The following is a 19291-nucleotide window of genomic DNA, read 5'->3' on the forward strand; positions in this document are numbered from 1 at the left end:
ATGTCACTTTCATGGATTGCAATTATTTGTGAGTTGAAAATAATATGTGATTAATATTGCTAAATAAATTAAAGTCACATGCATATGTAGTCTCTCGAACTGTATCAAGATTAAAGAATATCCCACTGATCAGACGTATTTGTAATTACTACATCTCAAGAGATAGATTTTAGAACTCCAGCAGTCTAAGACTAGTGGCCTAATAATAAATAAAGATACAAAATTTGAAAGAACAGGTAAACTTTGATATAATTATCCAGCAGTAATTGCAGCTCTGATTAAATCTGCAGAATGAAAAATACTAAGAATGGTCAAACTGTCTTTTTCCTTAATACGTAATAAATAATATCCCCAATTCACTACTCAGTTTTGCATACATAAAATATATCAATTGTGGAATAGCAATATCAATCATTCCTATATGGAAACTTTATTTGCAATACCATCCAAAATATTTCATTTTATACCCTAAACATATCTGCCACAAGTTCTCTGAGCTGAAGGAAGCTTACCCATGTGCAGAAAATTTCAGTGGACATTAGAAATGCTAACATTCCAATATTAGCATAATGTCAGATTTCTAGTTCATGAGTTAAATTTATGTATCACCATACATAGTCCTGCCAATTTTAAGCCAAATATTTAAGAGGAATTTGTAAGAAGTAAATGTTATTCCAATATATAAATGCAATTTGCATTTCAAATGAGTTTTTTCTTTTCTATGTGTGTACATGGAAATGCTTTTGTTCAGTAATGGGTATGTTTATTCTTTAATGAGTGATACTATCCAGTAGACAGCTTTTTTACTTAGTCTGATAAGAAAAATATCATGGAAAACTTCCAAAGTCCCCTCATCCACACATAAAACTGTCACATTTTTCAAATACCATCCAATTTTATTTGTCCCTGGGAATTCAGTTTTCAGACATACATAAAAACAACTTCAGATCTTATTTACAGGAAACAAATATAATTACAGAGACTGTTAATTCAAAATTGTTATTGCAATACTATATTAGATATATTAGGATTTTAAGTACTTTTGTATGTTTAGCTATACTTTTGTGTAATCATGCATTTTCATCAATACTTTCCTCACATTTTTTTCGACCAAAAGTTTTCTTTCTATCTATGTATCGATCTTATCTATCATCTATCTATCATCTATCTATCTATCTATCTATCTATCTATCATCTATCTATCTATCTATCTATCATCTATCTATCATCTATCTATCTATCTATCTATCTATCTATCTATCTATCTATCATATATCTATCTATCTATCATCTATCTATCTATCTATCATCTATCTATCTATCTATCTATCTATCATATATCTATCTATCTATCATCTATCTATCTATCTATCATCTATCTGTCTATCTACCTATCTATCTATCTATCTATCTATCTATCTATCTATCTATCTATCATCTATCTATCTATCATATATCTATCTATCATCTATCTATCTATCTATTTATCTATCATCTATCTATCATCTATCTATCATCTATCTATCTATCTATCTATCTATCTATCTATCTATCTATCTATCTATCTATCATCATCTTATATATTCTTTTTTTTTAAGGATACCTGCTTGATCCATTATTTTCTTAAAATATAATACTTTTCATTGCCCCAAAGAGTTTACTGAAATGGGGGATCATTCCATTTTGGTTTATGCATATTTCAGGAAAAACAAAGTCCGTTTATCTAAGTCTGTTACGTACATACAGTTGTATGCAGATCTAGGACTTTATTCACTTAACTATAAAGAATATGCTTCAAATGAAATAAAAATGTGTTTAGCACAAACTTCAATGCAGAGGACCACAGAGTAATTCCTGTTTGTACAGTATTTTTAGTTAGGCTTACAGTGGTATACATTGTTGTACTTTCAAGTAGTAGTTTACAAAGTCCAGCAGATTTAAGAATCATGATTGGTGACGAATCTTGTTTATACATACCAAGATAAGATGAAAGTGAACAAAAAAATATTAAGCAATGCAAAGATGCAGAGATTTTTTTTCTGCTTTATGAGAATTTTGAGAGCTGTGATTATGCTGACATATATGGAAGGCTTCAAGATGGATGGGCTAGGATTATAGTATCCTAAATGGACAAAATGTACCTATTGCCTTGAAAAAAGCAATTGTGTGGGGTATAAAGTATATGTTTGGTGTAGTGATTAAGGCATCAAACTAGAAACTAGGAGACTATGCATTCTAGTTCTGCTTTAGGTCCAAAGCCAGTTAGGTGACCTTGGGCTGGTCACTTTCTCTCAGCCCCAGGAAGGAGGCAATGGTAAACTACTTCTGAAAAACCTTGCCAAGAAAACTGCAGCAAATTGTTTGGCAGTCTCTGAGAATTGGACACGATTGAATGGAAGAAAAAAAAAGTGGGAGCATAATAATATTTCAGGTTTCACTTTTTTCTTAAGTTCCTGGTTGTAAAATAAATAAGCCCTCAAAATAATAAAATTTAGCCTTCATATATAATAATTAAAATAAATATATACCACTGAACTCTTTAGGAGGAAAAGGCTGCATGCTTTTGGTGGAAATGTGTGCTACATAATTCTTGATAATTCTCTTTCAAATACACCCAAAATCCTGGTCTGATCACAATAATTAAAGTCTTTGGCAGCAAAAATAAAAGAGTGTGGCTCCTAGCCTTCCTAAGGAAAAACCTTATTAAACTGAAGTTTAAAATGACAATGCTGCTCTGACATGTGTGGTCCTAGGCAATAGACTGCAACATAGACATGCTATAACATGAGGCAAATATTACATGATGCATAAGAAACAATAACACCATCAAATTGATCCTTGGGGGTTGATGTTATTCCTTGAGATTTCTGAAAAAGAGGATGTGTGTAACAGAACCGAACAGTTTGATTCATGGACACCTAGTCCAAGGAAGTATAAACACCCACACATACCTTTGCATAGTCAAACATGCGCAAGTCTGTGTACATATCAAGGGCTAGGTTTTCATGGCTACTTCTTTTGTATAACTTGGCTGCCTCATGGAACTTTCCTTGGTAGGCATAAATCTCTGCTAGAAACAGTTCATTGTTGTTCTCACCACGCTTTTTCCTTTCCTTAAAAAAATAAAACAATAAAGGACAGAAGTAGTTTAGTGAACATAATCAGGCAGGAAACATGACAGGCTAGAGCATCTGAAAATATTAAGCTATGTTTCACAGAGCTTTTAAACTGATTACTTGCATATAAACCAACTTAGACCTTTTGACATGAACAGCCCTGCTTGAAAGCTTTTCATACTAAGTCTTCCAGCTCTTTTCACCTACCCGTAACATTCCAGAAAAACCCATAAAGCACCCCACTATAAAAATAAGGAAAATGCAAAAAAAAAAAACCTTATTTAAAACATCTGTCTGTTTTATAAGAAAATTCAAATCACCTTTAATTAACATGTTATTAATAAGGTAACAATACTTTCAACAAACACATGTCACAGTGTATATTTATTTATACATATTTACACACACACACAAATATACGTATGTATATTTATGTTTGTGTATGTGTGTGTGTTTGTGTATTTCAAAGGATTTCATCCATAACATTAGTTCTTTAACAAAATGAATAAATATTATACATTTAGTGATTCCCGTCTCGCAGAAGTCTTCTATAAAATACTAGACCTAATAATTTTAGGAAGCTGTTGGAAGACTGCAGTGGAGAGGGTGAATAGAAAATATCCTTTTGTGAACTTCTTTAAGTTAAGTCAGGGCTGCTGAAAATCTGTTGCCATCCAGAAATTGCTCACCATAACTTCCATCATTTCTCTCTGCTACCCATGCTACTAAGGCTGATTGACGGGAGTTGACATTTAGTATTATTAGTACCCTACATATCTCCTTAAAATTCACTCATTTGAAGTCACAATCCTATTAAATATTAACTTGCATCATATCTCAACACTATGGATAAAAAAAAATATTCCATTAATAAAGCCATAGATTCACCTGAACTAAAGAGTAGAAATCAAACACGAATGAAGGCAAAAAGAGAGCAGAAATCAAACATTTCACAGACTAGAGGAATATTTGATATCCTATTATAACATCATAATTTCATTTTGAAAATATTTTTCATTTCTTTATAGGTAAAATTTTAAGGGCAAAAAATGATGGAGCAAAAATATATTGCCTTTTTAAAATGGGGTATGCAATATTATAAATAGAATTGTTACCCAAAACATGCATTTTCAGGTATTAAATTGCAATAAATATACTGATTAGAGAAAAGGATTCAGAGATTGTCTAAATCTCTGTTCCTTTGAGATCAACAGTTTCATTACAGTTTCATTCTTAGGATATAAGGGCCTGATCACCTATAGTTTTGCACATCATTTATATGAATACACTGTGCGTGTGTGTGTGCATGCACAAACACATGCACAGGTGCTGGTCTATAGTCCATTCCATATGATTAATGGACTGTAGCTCAGCACATGTATATATGTATACATACAAGTATTCATATAAATGATGTGCAGAACTAGAGGTGATCAGGCCCTTAAACCTAAACTCTAAGAAATAACATCAACGCAATATTCTCTTCCAGCCAATTTGCCCTTGTGAAATGCTGATTCTATCTACAACAAAATCCAAGGGGAAATCTGAAAAGAAATACAATCCACACGGATATGTGATGCCATGTATTAATCGACTGAGCATGAAAGACTGAAAAATATTCAAAATTATTGACTAACTAAGAAGAGAATAGCTTCACCCAAGCCTTTTTCACAAACTAGGAATTAAAGAGTTTAAGCCATCCGATTTTTTTTTAAGACACAAAAACTAGTTTGACATTCCATTTAATACACTTGATGTTTTTTATTTATTTACCATCATGTTCATGACTATGATCTCTCCCTGGTGAGTTATAATACAAATGTGTTAAAATGAATGCCAAATCACAAAATCATGTTTAGACCGTTTTAAAATAGGTCCATTCAAGTGGAAATATCTAAGAGAACAAAAACAATTAAAAACGTTTTTTTTTTAAAAAGAGCCAGAGTGAGCACACATATTTTAAAGCTTTTTTTAAAAAAAAACAGCCATGGGAGGGAGCAGCTATATATCAGAAACACTTGACACATTCATGTGGGGAGTATAATACAAAAGAAGATTTGATGCTTTGCAGATCAACACCATGTACTATGAAACATAAATGGTCTGTATGATATAAATGATAGATATAAAACAACTTTCAGCTTCAATCCCTTGAAAGCGCTTCATGGGGACTGGAACAGCAATAAACAGAGGTTTATGGAGTATTTGGTGGAACAACATCCCTGACCCCGATCCTTCTCATTTAATCTCACATGCCACCCAATAGCCAAGTGGAAAACTGGACTGCAAGACTCCAGGAGTTCAACAACTATTCCCTAAGATCAACTGTGGCTGATAATTTGAACTCTGAACAGAAAATAAATACTCATGCTTGAAAGTGACCATGGCTTAGTTTGACACCGTCAGTGTTCCTGGACGAATGCCAAAATAACCATTAAGATAAAAATGATGATCCACTAGGCTTGTGTCCTCATTGCCTTCTTATGTCAGCCAATTTTAGTTGTCCCCAAAAAAGAAAAGAAAACCCAATCCTTAAAACAACTTCTACTTTCACCGTGCACATTCAGAGTCCACTAGAGTTGGGTAGTTACTAGAGTTAAATTAGCAATAATAATTTCCATTTTCCTCTAGGATCTAAGACATTCGGGAACTTTTAGGGGTGGGGAGGGCTGGTTTATGTATTTGATTTGTCAGATATCAATAAAAATTCTTTTTAAAATATCCCTCAACCATGTAAAGTATAATGGGTTTTCTGGCAAAACATGGAACAACAACAGAACTGTTGAGAAACAAATGACCGAGAAACAACCATGACAGACAAACCACTTCTGTACTGTTTCAAAGAAAACTTCATTGACGTGTCCATAAAGGCATCAGGAGTCAAGATCAAAAGAGGCTTTGCTTTCTCCATACCAAGATTAGAAACACTATAGGTAAAGGTTCCCCTCGCATATATGTGCTAGTCGTTCCTGACTCTAGGGGGCGGTGCTCATCTCCATTTCAAAGAGATGAAAAGAGATTTTGAAGAGTCAGCACTGTCCGAAGATGCCTCTGTGGTCATGTGGCCAGCATGACTAAATGCTGAAGGTGCACGGAATGCTGTTACCTTCCCACCAAGGTGGTTTCTATTTTTCTACTTGCATTTTTACATGCTTTCAGACTGCTAGGTTGGCAGAAGCTGGGACAAGTAAAGGGAGCTCATTCCGTTATGCAGCGCTAGGGATTCAAACTGCTGAACTGCCAACCTTTCTGATCGACAAGCTCAATGTCTTAGCCACTGAGCCACCGCATCCCTAGAAACACTATAGTGTATGTTAAATTTGACAGTTACTGTCCGATACTGTATTGTTTGTTGGTGGTTATGACAATCAACCCCATAGAAATTTTTATCATTTTTAATTGAGAACATTATAAATTAGTTTCTTGTTCAAACACACGGCAAAACAAGAAAAATGCAATAGGCAGAGTTGGATAGGCAGAGTGGCAGAGTTCCACTTATAACTATTATAACTATAACTATTTGGATTTTATTTTTTTCTTCACCCTAGAATTTCCCCATCCACACTGAAAATTTGAATTAGAAGTTAGGAGGGGCTTCAGTCCAGAGTCTGGAGGCAACTGGGAATATAAAACAGTCGTGGTGGCACAGTGGTTAGAATGCAGTACTGCAGGGTATTTCTACTAACTGCCAGCTGCCAGCAGTTCAAATCTCACCAGGCTCAAGGTTGACTCAGCTTTCTATTCTTCCGAGGTTGGTAAAATGACCCAGATTGTTGGAGGCAACATGCTGATGCTGTAAACCACTTAGAGAGGGCTGTAAAGCACTGCAAAGCAGTATATAAGTCTAAGTGTTATTGCTAAAAGAAGGAAGAATCATACTGTTGGATTATACACTCCTCTAAACTGAAGGAACTTTACAAAACCCCTCAAACACCAGCATTCTCCCCAGTGAAAAAAATGGAAATCTTGATCTGTTGTGACCTGCCATGAAATGAATGATCCACAGGTAGGTTTCTATCAGAACATAAAATTATCTGCAATTTTAATGCAAATATAGCATGTTAGTATGCATAAGCATTATCAGAACCAAGTGATGTGGACTGCTACATTAAGGACAATCACAGTCTTCTAAAAGCAATGGCCTCAACGATGTCACCTGGTTGTTGTTGTTTTGCCATTAAGAATCAGGAAAATAGATCCGCAGAGCACCTGGGTTATTTTGTTCACTGTTAAGTATGCCTGTATCTTTCAGTCGTTTGAAAGGCACTGAGAACTAAGAATATTTCATTAAAAAAAACCCAGTGAATCCAACTTGTAAGCCTTTATCCTCAATTCTTTGGGTATTTTACAACTCTTACCCTGAAGCTGCCAAAAGCTGCAATACGTAAGACATTAGTCAAATGATTTAGTGAAAGTGATTTAAAGCATACTTAATATTTTCATTAACAATCAGCTCCACATTCAGAATTTGTCCCACACATAATTTTTTCTTGACTTTGAACATGGAAACAGAGATCCTCTTTTACCACAATTATCCACCCAGCACAACAACTCCTATATTCTTTTCTTATGTGTGTTTTCTGTATCAAAAACTACAGTACTTAATTCAGAAAACTGTCAAATTCCTCCTTTCTCCTCCTTCTTTTGCCCTCTACAAGAAGAAAAAAAATTCCAGCTACGCAGAAGTAATCATTCATGGGAATGAAAAGCAATCCTTTCCCCAGGAGAAAAATGGCAGACAGATTAGAGATGGTCAGTTGTCTGCTTCAGAAAATCCTTCAAAGTCTCTTCTTTTTATTTTTTTATTTGTATGCATCTCTCATTACTACAGATCAGAACTTTCTTACACCCCCCCCCCTTTTTAAAAAAAACCTCTTGAACATACCTATTCCCCCTTCAACATTATACTAGGTCAATTCTGTACTCAGCATTCTGTACTCATCTTTACATTGTCATAAAAAATTTTTTACCTCAATGCTGCTTATCAGTTCTAGATACTGAAGATCTCGCATTCTGGTAAACGCCTACTGAAACACAGGAAGAAGTATATCAGCAATATAATATCATGCATAGCAAATAATCAATCAGTTCCCTACATCTTGCAACTATTATGAATACTAAACAAAAATTATGTTAGAGGCAGTTGGTAATCGCTAAGATTTACTATATGTTCTATGTCCTTCACCTTTTAAAAAGAAAAGAGACAAAATGTAGTTTTTAACCAAATATCTGTCTGAGTCCACTAGGTGAGAGATGAATTATGCAGATTTCAGTTATGGGGAAGAGGTTAACAAGTAGCACTAGCACTATCCAAAGCTCTGCAATGTACTTGTGTTCAGTTGGGAACAAAGATAAAACGGAACAGAGGTAGCACTACAGCTGCACCACACTTGCAAAACAGTCCCACACCTTGGGCCACGAAAATAATGTTGGTGAGTTGCTAGAAATGACGTAGGGTGACAATTGCGCTACAGGTTACGTATGAGGGTATATGGTGGTCCATTATTCATATTAATTAATTTCATGTGTCAAAGTTGGGTACCTTTTTCAAACAGTAGGGTAGCATTAGACTTAATGTGGTGGGTGAGGACTAAACTCTCAAGAGTGAACAGAACAAGTGCAAGGCATGGACTGTCTACGGAGATTCTCAATCATCCTGGTCATGGTTGTCCCGAAGGTGTTTTTTTCAAGAGGCAACTGGACTTTCTAGTTTTTCTTGAAGACGTTTCGCTTCTCAACCAAGAAGCTTCTTCAGCTCTTGAGTGGATGGTGGGGAATAGAAGGATTTATACTCCTTGCAGACAGCCGGTCATTTGCATTTTTTTAGAAAGAGGGGTAAAACAGGCCATCTGTGTCAAAATTGAACAGCCCTCTCTCAACAGAGGGAGAGGGAACTGACACCATCTATCTCCAGTCTACAACACACTTCTTTCAACAGTTCCAAGAAGGCTCCACACTCATTTGCACCACTCAGGTGACCCTGATGACACAGATAATCCTCCAGGTGACCTTAACGACCTGCTAAAAGGATGCAAATGACAGCTGTCTGCAAGGAGTATAAATCCTTCCATTCCCCACTATCTAGCCAGAGCTGAAGAAGCTTCTTGGATGAGAAGCGAAATATCATCAAAGAAAAACCGGAAAGTCCAGTTGCCTCTTGACAAAAAGCACCTTTGGGACAAGGCATGGCCTGGAAGCAAGGAAAAAAAGTTTATTAAACTTATTCAAATAGACTGATTTTCTCCTCAAATAATGAATGTCTTATCCTCAGAATAACGCCACTGTTCTTTCCCTCCTCCCTGCTACTTCCAGCACCACCACCACCACCACTTGGCACTGCTCATACATTATTGGAAACCTGACATCTTGCAATCAGAACTGATGTAATGAAGGATGGAAGCGTGATTCCCCCCCCTCATCCCAATCAGCCAGTTTACATAGAATGCCATGAATCTTTTCAAAAAAGGAGAAGGAAATTTAGGTGTTTCACAATCACTGCTTCTGTGACAAGGGTGGGAAACACACACGTGTATATATAACACAGGCACAAACACACAAACAGATCATCTTTTGTCTTGGTCAGAGCACCTGGGCAAAAGACGGGCAAGATTCCAGAGTATATAGGAGAGGGAGGGGAGGCAGGAAAATGACCAAGGGAAAGGAGGGGCTGTGTTTCCATATAGCAATGTTCCCTGCAGTATAAGAAAGGAGGAAGAATTGTCCTCTTCTTTTGCATCAAGGTTGTGGCAAAGGCATTTGTGAATGCTCAGCACTTTTTCATGGAGTGCTGCAGAGGGAAGCTGAATGGACGAGCTAAACTAGGAAGTTGTGGAAGGAAGCAAAATATAAATATGATTTCCTGGGGGGGGGGAAAGGGGGACACACACCCTAAATCCCTCCGCCTTTAAAAAAATATTAAGATAGAAAAAAATCTTGCCTTCTTCACCATACTTTCATTCTAAAACAAAATCGTTTGGAAAACACGAGGAGAGGAACTATCTAAACATTTTGGGCATTAAAAAAACCTAATCCATCTGGTTGAAGGCTATTCTTAAAGAGAAAGAAAGCATTAATTAAAATGCAGCTTGTTAAAATGGACATTTTAGAAGTAAAGATGTGTATCTCAATTAACTTACATTCTTGTGTTTTAAATAATAAGTAGCAATAATTCCAAATACCTTACCAAAGCTTACCAAAGGCTATTTAAGGAGAAAGACCAGTAATCAATAAATAAACATGCACATGGTCAAGAGGGGCAGGTTATAGCAACTTCGATAAAGCTGAGCAGCCTAGGACTTAGCAGCGCAATTGGAAACTCCTAGCAATATTACAATAGACAGTGTTATGCAATATGAAGCTGGCTGAGGAACTCTGGGAGTTGAAGTCCACAAGTCTTAAAGTTGCCAAGGTTGGAGACCCTTGATGCAATAAATATCTTTTCCCTCCTATTTCAATGTTAATTAGAGAAGAGAAACCAGCATAAAACTTAAAATCATTATATCACATTCTAATGGTAGGAAGCAGCTGGGAAGTGTTCTTTCTCTCCTCAGCAGAGGTGGGTTCCTAACGGTTCAGACTGGTTCAGCTGAACCAGTAGTGATTTGCCGGCCTGGGTCGCCGGAACCGGCAGCAACCCTGGCCTGCCATGCCTCCGAACCAGTTCCCCGGTTGGCGCAGCATGTTCCCTCCCCCCCCCCATTTTGTAATTTTCTGCACATGCGCAGACCTATTTATGGGCAATTGCATCTGGCACGCACGTGAGCGAAATGAATAAGCACAAAACTGCACACGCCCCAAACCAGCAGTAATGCCAGCAGCAACTCACCCCTGCTCCTCAGGTGTGTTTAGAATTCATGTACCGCTTTACCTGTACATGTAATGGAAGGTGGGAATGGCCTTGGGGAAAGGGGGGGGGAGATGTTGCCTAGGAAACAGTCATATAACAGAGGCAGGAGCTCTGAGTGGCTAAAACTCAGAAAAAGAAACTTAGGATCAAGCAGTTAAAAATGGTGGCATAAAGTTTTGCATTTTCAGACTAGCAAGGTTAATGTCAGCCCTCCCAAGAAAACCAAAAAGCAAACAGAACTAGAGGACCTAAATCTATTTTACTGTGTCCACATTATCAGAATCTTGAACTGAAAGAAAAAAAAAGTTATAAATGCGTACCATGAAATGTTTAAACATGTAAAATTAAATTTAGAAAAAATAATTTGTCATTCAAAAATTGACAATGCGTACTTTATAATGACACAATAGTACTCATCAATTAACAGAAATTAATGAAGATCCAAATGCTCAGACAAAATTTTACCTTTTTGGCTGTTTCAAATTCAAGTCCTTCTAAAGCCTCCATAGCCAGTTCTTTCCAATCCGTATCAGTTACACCCAAACAAGCAATCTTATAGGCTTCTTTGAACAGTTTTCTTTCCAAGTATTGATACATAGGTGCTGACTGCAAATATTAATTTAAACCAAAATTAAATATTGAGATGTTACTTCTGTTTTCAAATATTAAGAGGCAAAATATCACATTCATATCAGATTATATGAGTATAAATGGTTTTTTGCCCTTCCCATCACAAGTGAAGTAAATAAACTTAAATCATATGACAATCATTTCTTTTGCATGTAAAATTTTGTAACTCAACCAAAGCCTTCAATCAACTTAAGGAAATCAGTCGCACTAGCTATATCAATGATTACAGATATAAACTTGAAACATATTAGAATGCAAAGATTTATTTCTTTATTAAACCAATATATGTAGCTGCCCAACTTGCAAATAGGTGATTCCAGGCAGCTTACATTTGATGTAGTTTGTACATCGTTGAAATCCTGGATGCATATTTGACTATCCATTTCTGCCAAGATTTAGGAATAGTAAATCATATTGTTTTATGTGCCTCATTGGATCAGGATAATTTTTTTTCTGGTAACAATTGTCACTGAAAACATATTTCTGACAGCCGCTTCTTACAAACTGAGTTTTATTGAAAAAAAACAACCTGACTATATTCCACAATGTTATCCCTTGGCGATTTTGTTCTTTTGCCAAACTGTTCTTACAGATGGCAGTTTGTTTTCTTCTTCATACAAGCAACAGAATGTAATTACTCTATACTCATTTACGGCAGCCTTTTAATGTTTAAAAATGATTCCCACATAATTATCCATTTTAATCTTCTCTTCCCTTACGGTCATGATGGTACAATCCATAATTATGTCCATATTTTTTGCATTTACTGCCTTACTGCTCTTATCAAACACCCTATCATTCTTGTGCTATATCAAGTCCATTATTTAGGCAATAACAGGGAATTAATTTTATAAAGTCTGACTATTATCTAATCTAATAGAGACTAAGTATATATTCCAATGATAAAATGGCATCTGTTAATGGAATGAAATCTTTGTTCCTCTTCCACATGCCCAGAATCTGTTCCTGGTGTTTATGACATAGGATGGTAGAAAGAAAGAGCAAATTGGTAGAATGGGAAGATATAAATGCAGTCCATTGAGTCAACAATGGACAATTTTTTTTCTTGCCTCCTGTCTTCTCTTATTTCATCTGTACTGAATTTTACTATCTTTACTTTTACTTTACTTTATTTTAAATTTCTAGACCGCCCCCTCTCCCGAAAGGGACTCGGGGCGGTGTACAGTCAAAATTAAAACACAAGGAATACATAAGAATAAATATATAAATACACAGATCCTTAAATACTTAGATGAGGAGGCTATAAAAACTGTATCTTAAAGTAAAGCGATTAAAAAACAGTATTAAAAAATAACCCCTAAAAATACCCCAAAAAGTTAAAGTTAAAATAATGACCTAGAAATTCCCAATTAAAAAATATCTGCCAGGAGGTAAAATAAAACTATGAATGGGCCAAGCCGGCTAGTCGAAACAGGTGAGTCTTTAGTTTTTGACGGAAGGAGCGGAAGTCGGTGGTGGTTCTGATGTCGGGGGGGAGGTCATTCCAGAGGGTTGGGCCCATCACAGAGAAGGCTCTACTCCTAGGCGCCGCCCGTTGTGTGATGCTTTTATCTATGATTTGCAAAACTTAACATGCATCTAGTATTTGGGGTCATTTTCTTCAATAAATAAATGAACAAGTACTGTACAATGTTTTTGACCCATTTTGTAAATTGGGTTTTTTATGATCTGTAGAAAACAGATTATCTTTTAGGTCGTATTTATGCAGAAATATTGAAAATTTAAAAGGTGTCACAAACTTCTAAGCATCACTGTACATGCTTTTCCTCGTCTACAAATTATTGAGGGTTGCTAAATTTTATCAAATTTATCAAGATTAAGTTACATCCAAAAAGGAGTGAACAGAATTCTGTTTATACAACAGGAACCATCATACTCATATATTTCCACCTCCCTATCAAAACTCTTATGAAAGATTTCCCAACTTTTTCAAACAGCTTATGCAGAAAAGAGAAAAATATTATATTAACAAATGACAGTAATAAATATAACCCAAGAGACTTGTGCAGTTTTTGGAATTTAAAGACGGGATTTTTGGAATACATAGGGACATTTGTATAGTGTTTGTCTGTGACCCCTTAAAGCAGCTGTGCCTTTTTCCAGAATTGGGCTGCTCTCTAGGATTGCAATGCAATTCCAGGAAAAGATGCATTTCTTTTATAGAGTTGCAGATTAATGTTACTTCACCTGTATGTTCCATAGCACCTGTCTGTCTTTGAATGTAAAATGCTGTGCAGTCTTACAGCAGATATCTTCATACACTTTAAAATGTTTCTAAACCTTTACTTCTGAGTCATCAGTAATTTTTGCAAAGCAGTATCTTGTTCCTAACTGAACTATTTTTAAGCCAAACCAATTTAAGCCAGATTCAATCCAAACCTTTCTTAAACTCTGCAATATCTTTTTGGTTTCTCTTCTTTTAAATAAAAGACAAGTAGAGAATAAGTAAAATCCAAATTCTATTTGGTCTAAGAATAACATCCTTGTATGTTCAAAGCAGCTACGTTTGAAATATCTTCTGCTAGATCTTGTCAGTTGTTTATGGACACAAAATATGCATTCATATGTAAAGCAAAAGGTTCAGCCGAAAGGTTTAGTATTCTTTTAACAAAGAAAACTAAATATGAGTATTAATCATTTCACATGAATTCAGTTTCATGGAGTAAGATGTCTGGTTGAAATATTCATAACTAGGCATAATGCAGGTAGTCCTCAGCTTACAACTACAATAGGCCAAAAGATTTATGTTGCTAAGTGAAACAGAGAATTTGCTCAAGTTTATGACATTTCTTGCCACAGTTGTTAAGTGAATCACTGCCATTGTTAAGTTAGTAACACGGTTGTTAAGTGAATCTGGCTTCCCCATTGACTTTGCTTGTCAGAAAGTCACAAAAGGAGATCGCGTGACCCCAGGACACTGCAACCGTTATAAATGAGTCAGCTGCCAAGCGTCTGAATTTTGATCACATGATCATGGGGATTCTGCAATGGTCCTAAGTATTAAAAACAGACATAAGTCCTTTTTTCAGCTCTGTTGTAGCTTTGAACGGTCACTAAATGAACTGTTGTAAGTCGAGGACTACCTGTACAAAGACCTCTGTGCTCACTGTACCAACTAGTTCTTATTTATTCAACAAGTCAAAACAAATGGAACTCTTAAGTTAACAGAGTTTCCTGAAATAATCTAGACAAGCCAGAATCTCAAAAACAATTTTAATTTTGAATGAAAATCCTTATTAAGCCTTGAGATGCTCATTGAACTGGGCAACAAATCATTACTGTTCCTATTAGATGATTAACTGATTCTCATATTTCCAGTCATGGCTAAAGAATTGTTTTGTTCACGATGTAAGTTTCTTGGAAACAAATAGCATTTATTACTGCCCTAAAACATTTTAACGCCTATTATCCAAACAAATCACTAAGCAAGAACGTGCAGAGAAAGACCGTTGTCTTACCTGAACGGTCGTTCTCTGGGCGCTGCGGGACAGTCCAAGCATGGGTTAACACAGTCTAACTGCCCTAGGACTGAGTGAGTTTTTTTTTTTTTTTGTTGACCACGCCTCCCTTTGCCTCTGCTATTCAGTTTTAAAAACGAAGACCTCGAACGTAGACCTTTTGACTGTAGATCCTCAATGTCACAGTCTTCATTACAAACCCTGGGCGGGGTTGGACTGTCCCGCAGCGCCCAGAGAACGACCGTTCAGGTAAGACAACGGTCTTTCTCCTGTGCGCTGCTTGGACAGTCCAAGCATGGGACATACCCAAGCTATTGTGTCCCAGGGCGGGTAGATTCTAACGAGTCTGAAGCCTCAACCACTTTCTGTAAAACCCTTCGTCCAAAAGAGGCTTCTGCCGAGGCAAAGGTGTCTATTTTATAGTTTTTGATAAATGCTGTAGGCGAGGCCCACGTGGCCGCTCTGCAGATATCAAGGATAGAAGCCTGGGTTGCCCATGCCGCTGAGGCCGCGGCGCTCCTTGTTGAGTGCGCTGTCACGTTGCGAGGATTCGCCTTGCCTTGGTGCTCGTAGGCAAGTTTGATGCAGGCCCTCAACCAGCGTCCGATCGTGTGTGAAGACACTTTGCGACCGAGAGACCCAGGCAAGAAAGATACAAAGAACGATTCGGAATGGCGAAATTCCTTGGTCCGTTTAGTGTAGATGCGCACTGCCCTTCGCACATCCAATTTATGCCAAAGCTTTTCTGTTGGATGAACTGGTTTAGGGCAGAAGTTGGGTAGGATCACTTCTTGTGATCTGTGGAAGTGTGTATTCATCTTAGGTATGAAGGTGGGATCCATTCTCAGAATGACTCTGTCAGTATGTACTATGCAAAGGTCCTCCCGCACAGATAGTGCAGCTAGTTCGGATATTCTGCGTGCGGACGTTATGGCAATAAGAAAAACCGTCTTGAGAGACAAATGACGGAGACTAGTCTTACGTAATGGTTCAAAGGGGGGCCCGGTGAGGGCCTTCAATACTAAGGGTAAACTCCAGGTGGGATAACGATGAACCACCTGGGGACAGATGTTCACCGCACCTTTCAGAAAACTCTTGACTTGAGGATGTTGGCTCAAAGACCGACGTGCATGACAGGATAGGATGGTGGACAGCGCCGCCACCTGTCGTTTGAGCGTGTTAGGCGCTAGTCCCCTGTCCAACCCTTCCTGTAGAAAGTCAAGAAGGTTAGGACTTGAGGCCGAAGTGTCCTGGACACCATTCCTGCCGCACCAGGTCGAAAATGCGTTCCATGTAGCCTCATATATCCTATTGGTGGAAGGCCGTCTGGAGGCCTGGATAGTTTGGATGACTTTGTCAGAGAAGTCTTGTTTCCTCAGGAGATCCCCCTCAAGTGCCAGACGGCTAGTTGTAGCCACTGGGGGTCCGGATGACTGATGTGGCCCTGGCTGAGGGAGATTTGCTCCTGAGGTATTCTCCACGGGTTGCGAATGGAGAGACTGACAAGGTCGGCGTACCAGGACCTCCTGGGCCAGTGAGGTGCTACAAGCAGTAGCTCTGCCTTTTCTGTTAACAGCTTTGACACTACGTGTGGAATGAGAGGCAACGGTGGAAAAGCATACAGAAGGCCCGGGGGCCAACGGCTCCTCAGGGCGTCCGTTCCCTCTGCTAGAGGAGTGTAATAACGGGAGAAGAATCGGGGTAGATGTGTGTTGTTGTGTGTAGCAAAGAGGTCTACTTGCGGTTCGCTGAATCTCTCCACGATCTGACTGAAGATGTCTGGATGCAGTCTCCACTCGGAGTGATCGATCGTCTGTCGGCTCAGCCAATCCGCTTCCCGATTGCTTGTTCCCGCTATATGGTCCGATCTGATGGACGCCAGATGCCTCTCCGCCCATCTGCCCAGTGCCTCTGCCTCTCGCATGAGGCTTCTGGAGTGTGTGCCGCCTTGCCTGTTGATGTGAGCTTTTGTAGCAACATTGTCTGTTAGTAACAGTACATGATGGCTCACAATGTGAGGAGCAAATTGACGAAGTGCGAGGCGGGCCGCTCTCAGTTCCAGCCAGTTTATGCTGTGGCCCGCCTCCCTCAGTGTCCACGTGCCCTGAGCAAGTTGTCCCTGACAATGTGCTCCCCAGCCCAAGAGGCTTGCATCGGTTGTCACTACTAGTCTTTCGGGCTCCTTGAAAAGAGACCCTTTTCGCACTGCTGCTGTTCTCCACCAGGCAAGGGAGCGGATCACCTTGGGTGGCAAGTTTACTTTTCGCAGTGAGTTGCTGGTTCTGGCCCTCTGCATTGGCAGGAGGAACCACTGCAGTTCCCTGGCATGTAGTCTGGCCCAGGGAACCACTTGTATGCACGAAATCATGATTCCCAGAAGTTGGGATAGATGTAAGATCGGCACTGACCTGTTCTTTTTGCACAGCAACAGTTTGTTGTGGAGACTTTTCATCCTGTCTGGCGACAGGAATACCTGACAGGTCTTGGAGTTTATGACGGCGCCGAGATGCTGGATGCGGGTCGTCGGCTCCAGATGACTTTTCTCCCCGTTCACCGCGAAGCCGTGTTTCTCCAGTATCTGGATGGTTGTCTGAAGGTCTCTCCGCGCCTGAGCGTGGTTGGACAAGTGGATAATGATGTCGTCTAGATAGCATTCTAGACGAATCGGCCGGTTCCTGAGGTGGGCTGCCAGTACTGCTAGAATCTTTGTGAAGGTCCTGGGGGCAGACGAGAGGCCGAAGGGCATGGCCCTGTACTGATAATGCCTCCCGTCGTAGTGGAACCTCAGGAACCTTCTGTGTGCCAAATGAATTGGGACATGCAGGTAGGCCTCCCTCAAATCTATTGACGTGAGTAGATCCCCCTGCCTTGTGCATTCTAGGATGGATTGGAGGGACTGCATCTTGAACCTTCTGTATGCCAAGTGTTGATTTAGACACTTCAGATCCAAGATGGCCCTCCATCCCCCCGAGTTCTTTGGGACCAGGAAGAGGATGGAATAGAATCCCTGCCTCTCCTGATCCTTTGGAACGGGTTCTATGGCCTTTATTGTGAGCAGATGGTCGATTTCCATCTGCATGAGAATCCTTTTCTGGGGGTTTCTGGGGATTGGGCAACGGACGAACTTCCGTTGTGGAAATGATAGGAACTCTAGCACTAGGCCCTTCCTGATTGTATTCAGAACCCAGGAGTCCGAGGTGATCTCCTCCCACCTGTCGGCGTACATCTGTAGCCGACCCCCTATGGGAGGTGTCCCTTGGTGGTCATTTCCCTCTACGAAACTGGCGGGAGTTGGAGCCGCCACGAAATGGCTTCCGAAAGGGCTGCGACTGGTGTTGCCTGCCCCTGGTACTGTAGGAGTTCCTATCCTGACCCCTATCCCCCATCTGAGTGTAGCTTCTCTGGTAAGTGCCTGAAGTGGAAGCTTGATTATTCTCCTGAGATCTAAAGGTCTGTTTCCTGAAGGAACTAGGTCCCTTACGATCATGTTTCTTAAGGGTAGCTGGTAGTATTTTCCGCTTGTCTTTGGTCTCAATGGTAAATTTATCTAGGGCCTCCCCAAATAGCTGCCCTCCTTTGAAGGGAGCGGAAGCGAGCTTCCACTTTGCCTTCATGTCCGCCTGCCAGTGGCGTAGCCACAGGAGGCGCCTGGAGGTAACATTGGAAGCCAAGGCCCTGGACGCAAATTTTGCTGCGTTCAGGGAGGCATCCGCAGAGTACTCTACTGCCGTGATGATTTTATTAATGTCGTGTTTCCAGCGAGATCCCCCAGAAGGGGGTCTGGATCTCAGCTGGCGGAGCCAGAGAAGAGAAGATCTGATAAAAAAGGAGGCCGAGGTGGATGCTCTGATGGCCCAGGCAGCCGCCTGGTGAGTCTTATGACATGCCTTTTCAGAACGCTTGTCTTCGGCTTTGAGACCTTCTAGCAGGTCAGCTGGTAGATTTTGGGAAGAAGTCAGGGAGATAACCGGGGCATCTACCTCAGGTAACTTTAACGCCTCTTCCATTTTAGATTCTACAGCGTAAAGTGCTTTGTCACCTCCGCTGGGATTAGTGAGGGTACCTGGCTGAATCCACTGCCTCTGGACCACGTCCAGAAATAGATCTGGCACAGGAATTTCATCTACAGTGGGAGCTGGCTCGTTAAATAGTCCCTCTTTATGGTCCTTAGAGGACAAAGAGGAAGCTGCGGTACCCTTGGGAACGGCACCCAATTCAGT

General features: G+C 39.4%; 1 protein-coding gene across 2 annotated transcripts in view; it reads right to left on the reverse strand.

The window, feature by feature from the left end:
* IFT122 (intraflagellar transport 122) overlaps nt 1–19291 on the reverse strand; it is a gene marked incomplete at its 5' end in the record, with an annotated part of 83473 nt that overhangs the window by 38029 nt on the left and 26153 nt on the right. For both annotated transcript variants that reach the window (XM_081937788.1, XM_081937787.1), the window contains 3 exons: nt 2952–3113; nt 8087–8140; nt 11428–11568. In XM_081937788.1, the coding sequence (XP_081793914.1) occupies nt 2952–3113; nt 8087–8140; nt 11428–11568 (357 nt within the window). The remainder of the gene's footprint in view (nt 1–2951; nt 3114–8086; nt 8141–11427; nt 11569–19291) is intronic.

This window comes from Natrix helvetica (genome assembly GCF_964273705.1).
Source record: "Natrix helvetica genome assembly, chromosome: 1".
NCBI classification, from domain to species: domain Eukaryota; kingdom Metazoa; phylum Chordata; class Lepidosauria; order Squamata; family Natricidae; genus Natrix; species Natrix helvetica.